The sequence below is a fragment of the Sinohyriopsis cumingii genome, chromosome 9 (assembly GCF_028554795.1).
Source record: "Sinohyriopsis cumingii isolate HCF-2022 chromosome 9, ASM2855479v2, whole genome shotgun sequence".
NCBI lineage: Eukaryota > Metazoa > Mollusca > Bivalvia > Unionida > Unionidae > Sinohyriopsis > Sinohyriopsis cumingii.
The window spans coordinates 65,514,012-65,526,114 of record NC_142969.1 but is presented as its reverse complement, the minus strand read 5'-3'; the positions used below and the strand labels follow the sequence as shown (position 1 = coordinate 65,526,114).

At 36.2% G+C, this 12,103-nt stretch overlaps 1 protein-coding gene across 1 annotated transcript in view; it reads left to right on the top strand.

The window, feature by feature from the left end:
* LOC149791932 (uncharacterized) overlaps window positions 1–12,103 on the top strand; it is a 58,523-nt gene that overhangs the window by 24,101 nt on the left and 22,319 nt on the right. The window contains exons 5-6 of the mRNA XM_089969497.1: window positions 6,615–7,191; window positions 11,630–11,677. Of these exons, the coding sequence (XP_089825623.1) occupies window positions 6,615–7,191; window positions 11,630–11,677 (625 nt within the window). The remainder of the gene's footprint in view (window positions 1–6,614; window positions 7,192–11,629; window positions 11,678–12,103) is intronic.

Below are 12,103 nucleotides of genomic sequence, written 5' to 3'. Positions count from 1 at the left end.
TTGTGCCCCTTCAGTTTTTCTTTCTGGAAAACTATAAACCACACTGGGATTCCATGACAACTTGGATTTCTTTTCGATCAGAATTTCAGCACTACTTGAGTTGATTGGTAAATCAGAATCAGTCTGTGACCAGGGTACACATACCCCCCCCCCCCCCCCGAAACCCACTCCTGTCTGTTCACATTCACATGTGTTGCTGTGTTTCACACTCAGTTGAAGCCAGAAGGGCTGGTTCAGAAAGTTTCCTTGTCTCAGTCCTTGGAAGATACCTTCTACATAAACAATTTGGAAATGATGATGGTATTTTTTTCCCTACAGTGGTGTGTAAACCAAGAAATGAGTAATTGTATCATGAATTTTCTCTAACAACACATCAGTAGTGGTGTACCATTGGCAACAGGGAGGCACAAATGATGCTTCTCTTTGTCTAAAGACGTGGAATGTCCTTTGATGGGCAACCTTGGAAGGAATTATCCTTAAATTTGTTTATAATCCTGGCAAGAAGAATATTCTGTAGAAAGTCTATCCAAAAAGAGGCAAGGAGTCCTCATAAACTGTGTTCAGACAGTGGGGTAGACCTTCAGTGGGCTTGTTTGCTACAAGACTGAACATCAAGTTTTATTTAATGTCTACCATTCCAGATAAGAAGGACTGGGGAGTCTTTGGTGGATTGTTTGCTTGCTTACACATTCCCACTGTTCAGAATGATTCTGCTAGTGCTCCACAGTCATGACCTCCATTGATCAGCTCATTTTGCATCCTCAGTGATCTTTTTGACCTGCTGATACACCAATCCAGGATAGTGCTTCAAAGGAGTGACCTACTGTAGCAGAGCACAGGAGAGCTCTGATGCACAACAGCCCAGATTCTCCACCTTTACACTTGGTTTATCTCAAATGATCTTTCTGCCAGGACAAATTTTTAATCAAAGTTGCCTATTGTATATGTCAGGCCAGGCGATGATCAGTGTTTGAGATCTGTGATGCAATGTGGAGTCTTTTGCAATTATGTTTAGTAGGAAATGCCTTAATCCTTGTTGTTGGCATGTGATTGTGGAGGCAAAGTTTTTCTAGTTGCATTTTGGAGAGAGTAAGTTTTCAGTTTCTGTTATTAACAGCTATAGTTCAGCTCTATCAAAAATGCCTGAGTTCTCAAAAGGCCCAGCCACTGGTTTGGATCCTCATATTTTTGGTTTAGTCAGGTATTTCGAGTTACAAAGCTCAGTCTCTAAGCTCACTCTTGCTGAAGAAAACTATGCTAGTACCCAAAAATGGCATGGGGATAATAAAATTGGGCACAACGATCAGTGCTTTTGATTAATTGAAGGCAAACATGTCTGAAATACACTTGTATATTGACAACTTATATTTGTGCAGTTCAATCCATAATCCGTTTGTGTACTATACATGTATATGAAAAATCCATGAGTTTAAGTATAGATCACAAGTTATCAAATTCGTGTATCAGTCACTTACTGTTAAAACACAAATAACATATAAAAAATGGTATTCCTTATTTGATCTCTATCCGATTGACACTTAAATAATTCAATGCAATATCATCACCAATAGCTATAGCTGTTTACATGTAACATGTACATATACTTAAATTGGCCTAGATTTTGTTCAGCTGGAGAAAGCTATCATCTTGCCAAGGCTACCCAGGGGATCAGACTGTTAATAGGGAAATGAAAATGTAAAGAACCTAAAATGTTTAACAAACATCTTTGTGAAATACCCCATCTTCAGTTGTCATCCAGATATATATGGTTTCAAAAGATTGGAAGTTTAATTTGCATTTATGCTGCCTTTGGTAGTGATTATAAGCATAACTTTGTTCTTGCAAAAGGAAACTTTCACAACACAATAAACATGGTCCAGTCACTTAAAAATTCCAACAATCCATCAGATTGCATTGGTTTTATTTAAGTTCGATGCTGACCTCTATTGATGAAATGTTCTTGGTTTTTATTGGAGATTGTAGTTGGCTTTGATTGATGAAGGGTGCATTTGTTATTGAAGTCACCTTTGAAGGATAGCTCTTGAGAACCAAACAAATGCCAATTTATTACTGTAGTTGCATCATCAGATAATTGTAGAACATTGAGACTAATTTTTTGTTTTGTTTAGTATTTATACAGAGTGATCAATGTTTCAAAGGTAATCAGATTTCTTTGAAATTTCAGCAGAACGTTTTTCTGGGTACATGTTAAAAAGAAGGAATTAGCTGCCTTCAAAGGATGGTTGATTGTAGCTAGTGTTGGGTGCGTGGCTGTTTGAGTGTATCACCATATAAAGTACTCAGGCAAGATGTCAGCATAAGGGAATTATGATATAAGAATGCACTCTCAAGATGGTTTGCCACTGTGAACAAAGAATTTGTTTATGTAAAAATTGATATATTCCAGTGCATTTTATATCAAGTTTGCGGCTTCCTTTCATGATGCCTCTGAATTTCTCTACATCAAACCCAAGATAAAAGTTTAAACAGCCAACAATTTTGCGAAAACATATCACCAGATAGTATATTTTGTAGCCAATAAGAAGAAAAGAATTGCAATTTGTGAAATTGGTGAAGCCCAACATGATCCCTGAATAAAATATTTACATGTCATTTTTAATACTATTAAGAAGAAAAAATATTTTTCGTGTATGTGAAAAATACATGTGTATGAAATTGGCTACACCACAATCATGTTATATCCGAATTCATGTTTTAACAGCATGTGATATAGCTGGATCGCACTGTAATACAACCCAGTCACTATTGCCAGATTCCCTCCTCCCAACATGTTCTATTGTCCTTACGTTAGTCTAGGTTTCTAAAAAGAGAATGGATACTGCCTATGACCGGTGGGGCATAATAAAACTTGAAGACTTATAAGTAATCTTGAATCCAAATCAAGCATCAGATGATATGAACATGAGGTGTTGGATTGATAACAAAGGAGGATAGAGTAAAACAGTTAAGACTAAATGATGCTCATAAAATTCTGTATGATAAATATCCATTTTATATAATCCAAAGAGTTGTAAAATTTAGTAATTCTCACCATTTTGCCACTAGGAGCATTAATTTTAATTATGTTAAATCACATGTTAGTATACAGCAGGGCTTCAATGACTTTTTTTCAATAATGCAATAAATCACTGCAACCTACTGTCCAGTTTTATCCAAAACATTTAAGATATAGATAATTTTCAAACCAGCTCGTAAGTCATATCCTTTAAAGCAAATCAAGAGAACAGAGTTTACTGATAACTTACTGGAATCAGGTGTTTTTTTCCAGTGATGTATTTTTTGATGCTGGAATCAGCTTTTAAATTTGTGGTACTTAATTGTAGTCTCTTAGCTTAGTGAAGTATTAATTTTAGGTCACCTGTGATGGATCACTGTTCTATATATATATGCCTGCATTACAACTGTTTATTATTCTTGTATAATGTGCTGTGTCAATTTCATCTAATTGTTCCAGGTATTAATTTAATACTATTTGTTGTCTGCTGATTCTACCCAATAAAATATATTATTACTATAATTAATATTACTTTTCACCAATTACCACTTTAGTTCTTCGATGGATACACTGGGTGACAAGACGTAAAATGTTTTTGTTTTTCTCCAGAAGTAACATTTCCAAAAGCACTTTGTCTTATTATTCCCTATTATGGGATATATAACACCATCATACTCCTTTCATCAGTAGCATTCTTGTCCATGAGTCAGGACGTTGTTTGTGACCAAGTTAACATGCGCAGGTTATGCCTTTTATTTAATATCTAGATACAGTACATCATTGGAGGGGGAGCCATTACAGAAATAGCAACCATGTGCAATAATGAAAACAATTTAGTCATAGAACACGGACACGTAACATGTCTACATAAACAATTTGCATGTCTACATAAGCAATTTGCTTGTCTGAATCATTGATTATTCTCATGAGTGATGCTGAGATTCCTTCTCCAAACCCCTGTGAAGAGGGAGGAACAGCATCAGAATATACTGTATCCATGAATAGAGTAGAATCATTGATTAGTCTCATGGGTGATGTCAGGATGTCCTCTGCATCTCCTATGAAGATGCAGAAACAGTGCCACAGTATACTGTATCCATAAATACAATACAGTTGATGTTTAGATGCCCTCTCCATCTGCTATGAGTACACAAAAACAGCGCCAGTATATACTGCATCATTAATATAGTTGAACCCACAGATGATTTCAATCAAACATTGGAATTTGCATATAATCAGTTCACTCAAATGGTTTTGTCATTGATATGTTGAGGAGTAGAAATGAATGAGGGTTACAAACAAATATACCATGCCCATTATACACTTGGCTGGTAATCAAATATCACCCTGCCTATGAGGCATGAGGGTTTACAGTCACACTTGGTCAGCACCATGAGGTGAGATCATGCAGAAGTATCATTTGAAGGTTTGCTTTTTGACTAATGTATGAGAGATGGCCAGTCAGAATGCAATGCCTTTTTTTGTTGTATATATCATCTTTCATATGCCATTCTGACTGCTGACCAACTGGTCCATCCGTGTAAATGGTCTGTGTACAACTACACTGGCCAATTGTCTGTTACCTGGAACTGGCAAACTGACCTGCTAGCATGCTATACACATCTACCAACAGCAGCAGTGTCTGACATCACATATATTGCACAGTTAGCCAGCTAGTCGACTGATAAGAATGACCCTTCCTTAAAATATTCGTAGCAAACTAGCATTACTTATGGGGATATCCAGCTGCCAAACAGGCTTCACCGAACTGACTAATATTAAAGTTGTATCCCTGTACTCAGAGTATACGGGAGTAGGACAATACCCATGTTGAAGTAGATGAAACAGAAATTTCAAAACATGCTTAGCTGACAATGGAACAGACAGAATTTGACACCAATTGTCAAAATCCATTGTCTCCAACTGAATGCACTCAATTAATTGTACCTCAACAAAGGTCAAGGCCTTTGTCGATGTAGACATTAATGATGACATTTCATATTAGAACATATCTACAATAATTAAAGATTGTAACAATTACAGGAGGGTTCTTGGAGCATTTGTTATAATCCCAGAAATAAAAGCTTTCTTTATGGTGAGTCAGTTGCTCACAAACATTCTAACATCATTGGTAAAAAGTCATGTACCAAGATATTTTATCCAGACACACCTTGTCAAGATGTAGATAAAATGCAGAGACAAGTTTTTAATACCAGGACAGAATGTTTTGTCAATTTCCTGCCAACGTTTGACTTTTTGGATCTGGTGATTCTTTTCACCAACCAGTAATCAAAAGGCAGTAAACAATTTTAGCAAAGTTTCAATGTACTCATACGCTTTTGGTTCTTTACTACTATTATGTTGTTGAATTGAGAGGGTGAAAAAGCAAGTGGCATAAGAATCACCAGGTTAGTTTTCAGCACAACCCTTGGAGGGAATGCCCAAGAGATGGGATGATTCTCACCAGAGAAATTACATTATTGATTCATCATGGTAATGATGCTTCTTCACAGCCACATGGAAAGAATTCAGTCTTCAAATACATCTAATAAGGTATATAATCTATTTATGTTACTATTGGCACAGCTATTAAATTTCCAAGGTGTAGTCATGAGGGGTATTCTCATATGGTCAACTGTTCTTGCTTTTGTTAGTTTAGGTGATATTGTACAGGTGAGTATGATCTCAAGCCAACTTAATTGGACCTCTTTCTATGAGTTTCTGTGGTTGCATAATATATAAGGTTTCAGTTTATGACTTAGTAATTCATTTGTGTTTAGTACTCATGTGATTGAAGTGAGAGTAATCCATTTGACTGTCATGATGTACATGTCAGTGATAATAATGACCAGTAACTACTTTGGATGGTTGTAAATGATATAAATTTCTGCTTTGGGTAACTGAAAATAATACAAAGATATAATTTTTCTCCACCACTAGCTGAGTGACCAAAGATTATATTTTGTTTCTGGTTTAAGATATTTTAATTAAAAGCAATTGCACTGCTATAAACTTGTTGCATGCAATAGTAGGTACCTCCTGGTAGGATGTGGAAGTGTTCCCTTCTGTCTGCGTGAGTGGTCTAGTCACCCCCAGTCTCTGACTGGTGTGGTTATCTTTATAACTCATCAGAGGGAATTGGTTTTGATGAATAATTTTTTCTAGACTGATCACCACGTCTTGTCCATGTAAAGTTTATTTACTTCTTTCCTCCAGTGCAGTTCCTTTTTGGGTTATGTGACATTTGCTGTCTCTGTTTTGTTGGGGTTATACTAGCACATCTAATTATTGCAGCTGGTGTACTCTTTTTCAAACTGCATTTAGTGTTTAATGCAACTTGGTTTTGAATGACAATTTTTCATGCTGTCGGGATTGACTTAAGTAGAAGTAGAACATAAAAACCAAAATAAGTTTTTACGTCAAAATCGTGTAAAAAATTAGTGGTTAGATAACACTTGAAATATTTATTTTAAAAGTACAATTATTTGGCAGTTGGGCATTTCTAACTTTTGTGTACAGTAGTTAGATTCATGCAGATTCATTTTGCTAGTGTTATCATAGTCATTTTAACTTTATGTATTTGTGGGTCCTGTTTCAGATCAAGAATCGTTCTTTGGATGTCTTCTTTGACCTGGACAGTGAGATAAAAGCTTTGAGTGCAGGTATCAATGAGATCAGGCTAGAACTTGGAATGGAGGTGAAGAAAATGGGAGGTGCCATTGAATCTCTGAGAGAGGAATATATAGATCTAAGAGAGAAACAAAAGAGGCTTGCAGACTTTGAAATCGGATTACAGTCATATGGAACTAGGATGGACACCATTGAAAGGGATATAAAGCAGCAGGAGAGGAATCTCCATCAGATCGATAAAACTGTAACTTCACATGAAGGAAGACTTGGTGAAGTTGAGAAAGATGTTGAAATAATTTATAAAAGATCAGATGAGTTAAAAACAAACACAGTCATTGCCCTACAGCAGCAGGACCAGAAATACCAGGATACGGATACAACTGTAACCCATTTGTCAGAGTCTGTGCAGAATATGTCATCCAGTATAGCCTCATGTGTGGAAAGAATTGTTGCTTGTGAGGACAAAGTGCAGTCTATTGAGACAAAAGTGCAGAACTATGAAATAGACATGAAAGCATACAAAGAATCAGACAGTGGCACATCAGGTACGAATACAAACCTTTGGATGATTGTTATGATCTGATATGGGTACAAGAATGACTAGAAATCTAGATTCATTGTGTACATAATAAATCCAAATCACTAAATTTCAAAGAAACTGTCCCATGTTTCATTGTTACATTTGAGCTTGTGGCAATAAGATATCCACTAAATTCAATGTAATCATAAGATAAAGGGATTCTTGCAATCATATAGGGCAGATACTTTTTCAAGAAAGTTGGCAGGCAAAATTATTCTAAAACAGATAAGAATAATACAAGTGGGCAAAAAGTATTTTGACAGTCATATCCATTTAGGCTGGGATGATACTGGTAGCACACAATACAATCTATATCATGATCCTAAGATTGCTGTATAATATTTATCACAATATCTTCATACTGTTATTTAGGTTGAATGCTGAGGTCAGTACAAACAGTAGTATGTACATGTAGGTTTCAATATAGGTAGACAATGTAACTTAATTTTTATACTGTATAAAATTTGGAAAAAAATTATTTTGCTGTGTTCTTCACATATTAAAGTGAAGTCGCTAAACTTAGTCTAAATATGTTTTAAATGGGGGGGGGGGAATTTGTGTGTACATTCTTATTTCAAACTGCATTTGATCCATGAGGCAAATTTGCATTGCTCTTAGTTGAGACCTTTTTCTGATAAGTTGGTGATAATCGTATTGAACATTGCTTTCTCACTGGCACTTTTCTATCAAAGTATAGATTAAAAATGTCATTGCTAAAAAAAACACCTACAAAACTTATTTTTAATAAATAAAATATCTCTTTTAAATGGGTTAGCTGCTGGCAAATCTTTCTTGATCTTTGTCATTGCTATTATGACCTTTCCCATTTAAAGTAAAAGGATTTTCTAACGTCAGTCCCCTGGCATTGTAGGGATTTAGACTGGATCCTTAAAACATACCATTGATCATCCAGATGCATGCTGGGATCCTGCTTTAGTCATTTTTGAAATTTACTATTATTATTATTGGTATTTCTGACATGAATATCAAATGCAAACCATTTCAAAAGAAAGCTTCATTCGGGTCAATTGTACACAATGGTTCAAATCTATAAAAAAAAAATTATGCATACCAGAAGGTGGAGTGCATTACGTTACAAAGGTGTCTATCCAGCCATCTGTTCATCCCTCCATCTGTTACCAATTTCTTTCTCCACACATTAGTTTGAATTGTCCAGCATCTATAATTACCCATCTTTTTATGGCTCCGGTGGCCTAGTGGTTAGAGTGTCTTCCTCAGATGTGGGAGTCGCGGGTTTGAACCCCGGTCGAGTCATACCAAAGACTTATAAAAATGGTACTAACAGCTGCCTCGCTAGGGGCTCAGCATTATGAGGTTAGTGTTAGGACTGGTTAGCCTGGTGTCATGATAATGTTACTGGGTGAGACATCATGCTGCTGGGAAAAAAATATAGATGAAAGTGCCAAATATGTATCTTTAATGACATGTTGCAACCAAGGCTTTTGTATGCCTTAAGGAGGATTTCCACCAACTCCCTGTAGTTGCCTGCCTTGTTGGTTCCAGGAATTTTTTTTAACCACTAACTGGAAGGCTTTCCATGCCATCTTTTCTTTGCCACGCAGTGCATGGTCAATGCATCATCTTAAAGAAGTTTACGAATCTGAAGACCAACAAAGACACCTTCCTTTATCTTAGCTTTACTTAACCTTGGACATTTTCCACAGAGGTACTTGAAAGCTGGTTGAATTTCGTCCATAGCCTTGACAAAGTTCTTCATCTGAACCACCTTAATGTGCAAGGGTGGTAACAAAACCTTCCTTGATTCAGTAATTGGTGGATGCTAAACACTTTTCCTCCCAGGCTCCAATGACTGTTGGAGTGGCCAATTTTTCTTGATATAGTGGCAATATGACTATCCCATTCGCAGTCAAAACAGCAGTACTTTGTGTATCTAGTCTGCAGACCAAGCAAGAGAGCAAGAACCTTCAAATTGCCACAAAGCTGCCACTGATGTTGGTCAGAATTTATGCACCTCAAAAGTTGTTTCATGTTTTCATAGGTTTCCTTCATATGGATTGTATGACCAACTGGAATTGATGGCAAAACTTTGCCATTATGCAGCAAAACAAATCTAAGACTCGTCTTCGATGAATCAGTGAACAGTCTCCACTCATCCCGATCATGAACAATGTTGAGGGCTGCCATCACACCATCGATGTTGTTGCAGGCTACAAGATCAACTTCCATGAAGAAGATTGGGACAAGATTCTTTGGACGGTCACAGAACATGGAAACCCTAATATCACCTGCCAGGAGATTCCTCTGTAGTCTGGAGCCCAACAGCTCTGCCTTGCTCTTGGATAGTTCCAATTCCTTCAGTTCACCTTGTGTTATGAGGTGTGGTTCAGAGGAGGAGGATGGGAGAAAATATGGGTCATGTGACATTGACTGTTCAGGACTAGAAGTTTCAGCCTCTTCCACTTCTGACTCAAGTGAGAATAATTCTGGTGCATCAGGAACCGGCAGTCCTTCTCCATGGGGTACTGGGCATATAGCTGATGGAATGTTTGGATAATCCACTTTTTCTTCTTTGACACACCTTTCCCAACTAGAGGCACCATGCAGAAGTAACAATTTTTGATCTGATTTGTTGGCTTTCTCCAAATCATTGTCACTGCAAAAGGCATAGTTTTCCTTTACCTGTTCAACCACTGGCAAAGATCTGTTGCACAAGTGTTGCAGCATATGTGTGGGGCCCACCTCTTGTCCTGATCTCCAAATTTGCAGACAAAATAAAGGTGATAGGCTTTCTTAACCCTAGTGGTTATAGTGTACTTTTGTGATGCAAAAGTCACTTAACCACAAACACAGCAGAAGTTATATGCATTGCTCACACAAGTATGAGGCATCTCTACTCTTTGGCTAAACAGAATTGCATCCCTTTGCAAAATCAAACACTGACAAACAAGAGAGCATGACCCATGATTTCTAGAACTGATATAGGGCAATTGGTTTAGCAGAGTGTTGTAAGCTTAGTTATGAATGCATCATCCATGACTTCTAGGAATAACATGATGCAATTCATATCATGTATGATGCAATACCAGCTCAGATTGCATTATTCATTGTTTTGCAAAAAAAAAAAGCAAGTACTGTCCAAATCATAGATTCATTTATAGATCCAGTCAAAGATGTATTTTAGCCATTTGTGGTTTAAATTGAGATTCATTCCCTTTATAACTCACTTTTCCTCTGCCATTCCCAAGTTAAAGGTCATATATATGGACCCAGTATCATATCTTTAAAACTAGAGCCAGTCAACAATTTTAAGCATTAGTTCCATTTTCAGATACCAAGAATTAGTAAAACTTGACTACGGTACATTTATTTCGGAAGCTTTTTTTGCTGTAGACCCAAATCTTTGGTCAAAAGGTTAAGATCACTTTGACTTCAAGAAAATGGTTTAAATACTATACTATTAGTTCTACATCACATTCCTAGTCTACACTTTGTTGATGGCTTGCACATGGAATAAGAAAAAAGCCTATCAATTTCAGGATCAAGAAAATCATTGTTAAGGAAGTGAAAGAAAAAAATTGGTTTCTGAACAGTAATATCAGTTCTACACCATGTAGCTGCACATATTTTAGTGGAAGTTTGCACTTTAGAAAAGAAAGAAGTCTTTTGATTTAGGGTCAAAAGTCAAGGTCATAGCAACTTAACGAAGAACAATTGTTTATGCATAATGAATTTAGTTCTAGACCATATATCTTGACCAAAGTTTTTGGATGTCTTGTACTGAAAATATGGAAGGCATACTATGTCATCATGGTGTTTAAAAGAAAACGAGTTTTGCCAAGGAATGTTTGTTCCAGAGTATGTTCCTTGACCAATCGGTGTGAATAACATGCACCGATGGTAATAAACAGTTTTTTTTATTCTGTCTTCAGAAAGGTAAGAGGTCATTCTCATTGTAAGTCCAAAAAGAAAACAGTCATAGCACATTTAATTTAGTGTGTTACGAGTCTTCATATTAAACACAGGGCAGGTATATATTGTGCCATTCATTGTACTCTCCTTTCATTTTATAACTATTGGTGCACAGGTATTCCCATATATTAATGGGAAAATTTCTCTTGGTCGAATTTTTTTTAGAGGATACATGCAAGGTACCTCTTTTCCTAAATGACCTATAATCTCTTTGATCATTTTCATTGTTTTCAAAGCTCACCCATGGCTGGATTGTACTAATAATTCATTGTTTTTTGTCCTTATTACCACATAAATTACAGCAGTTTAACAAAAAGTATTAACAACTTTGTGGATGTTGTATTTTATAATCCTATTTACCGTATGCTTATGGTAATTTTTTTTATTTGTTTGTATTTAAATAATAAAATTTGTAATGCCAATTTTTTAAAATATATCTTTTGTATCTTCAGGTGCCCTTACAAAGAGAAAAGAGAGTAATGGCCTGATAAAGCTTAAAAGTAAGTACACACACACACACACACAGATGGATGATTACCTTATTCAGCATTTTGGTCTTTGACCCTACTGACCTCAAGGGGACTTAAGCTGATGTGCTGATGTGTCTTCCATGGTCAAGGGCCCTGATAGAGATTAGTTCATATAAAACTTATTGGGTAGCTTTCAGAACATTAAATTTAATATTTTTAGGTGTTCATGTCATAGATTAGTTCTTATAAAACTTCTTTGGTAATCCAGTAATCATTAGGACATTGTTGCTGATATTAATTAATATCATTAGTTTTCACTCTGGTAGCCATGTTTGTCCATTATTTAGGGAAGGCTTGTGCACCCTTCATATTCTTCCATATTTTGTATGGAAAATAATAGCAAATATGGAAATACAGCTTTCAAATGCTGAATTCGATTTTGTGCGAGTTAAAAAT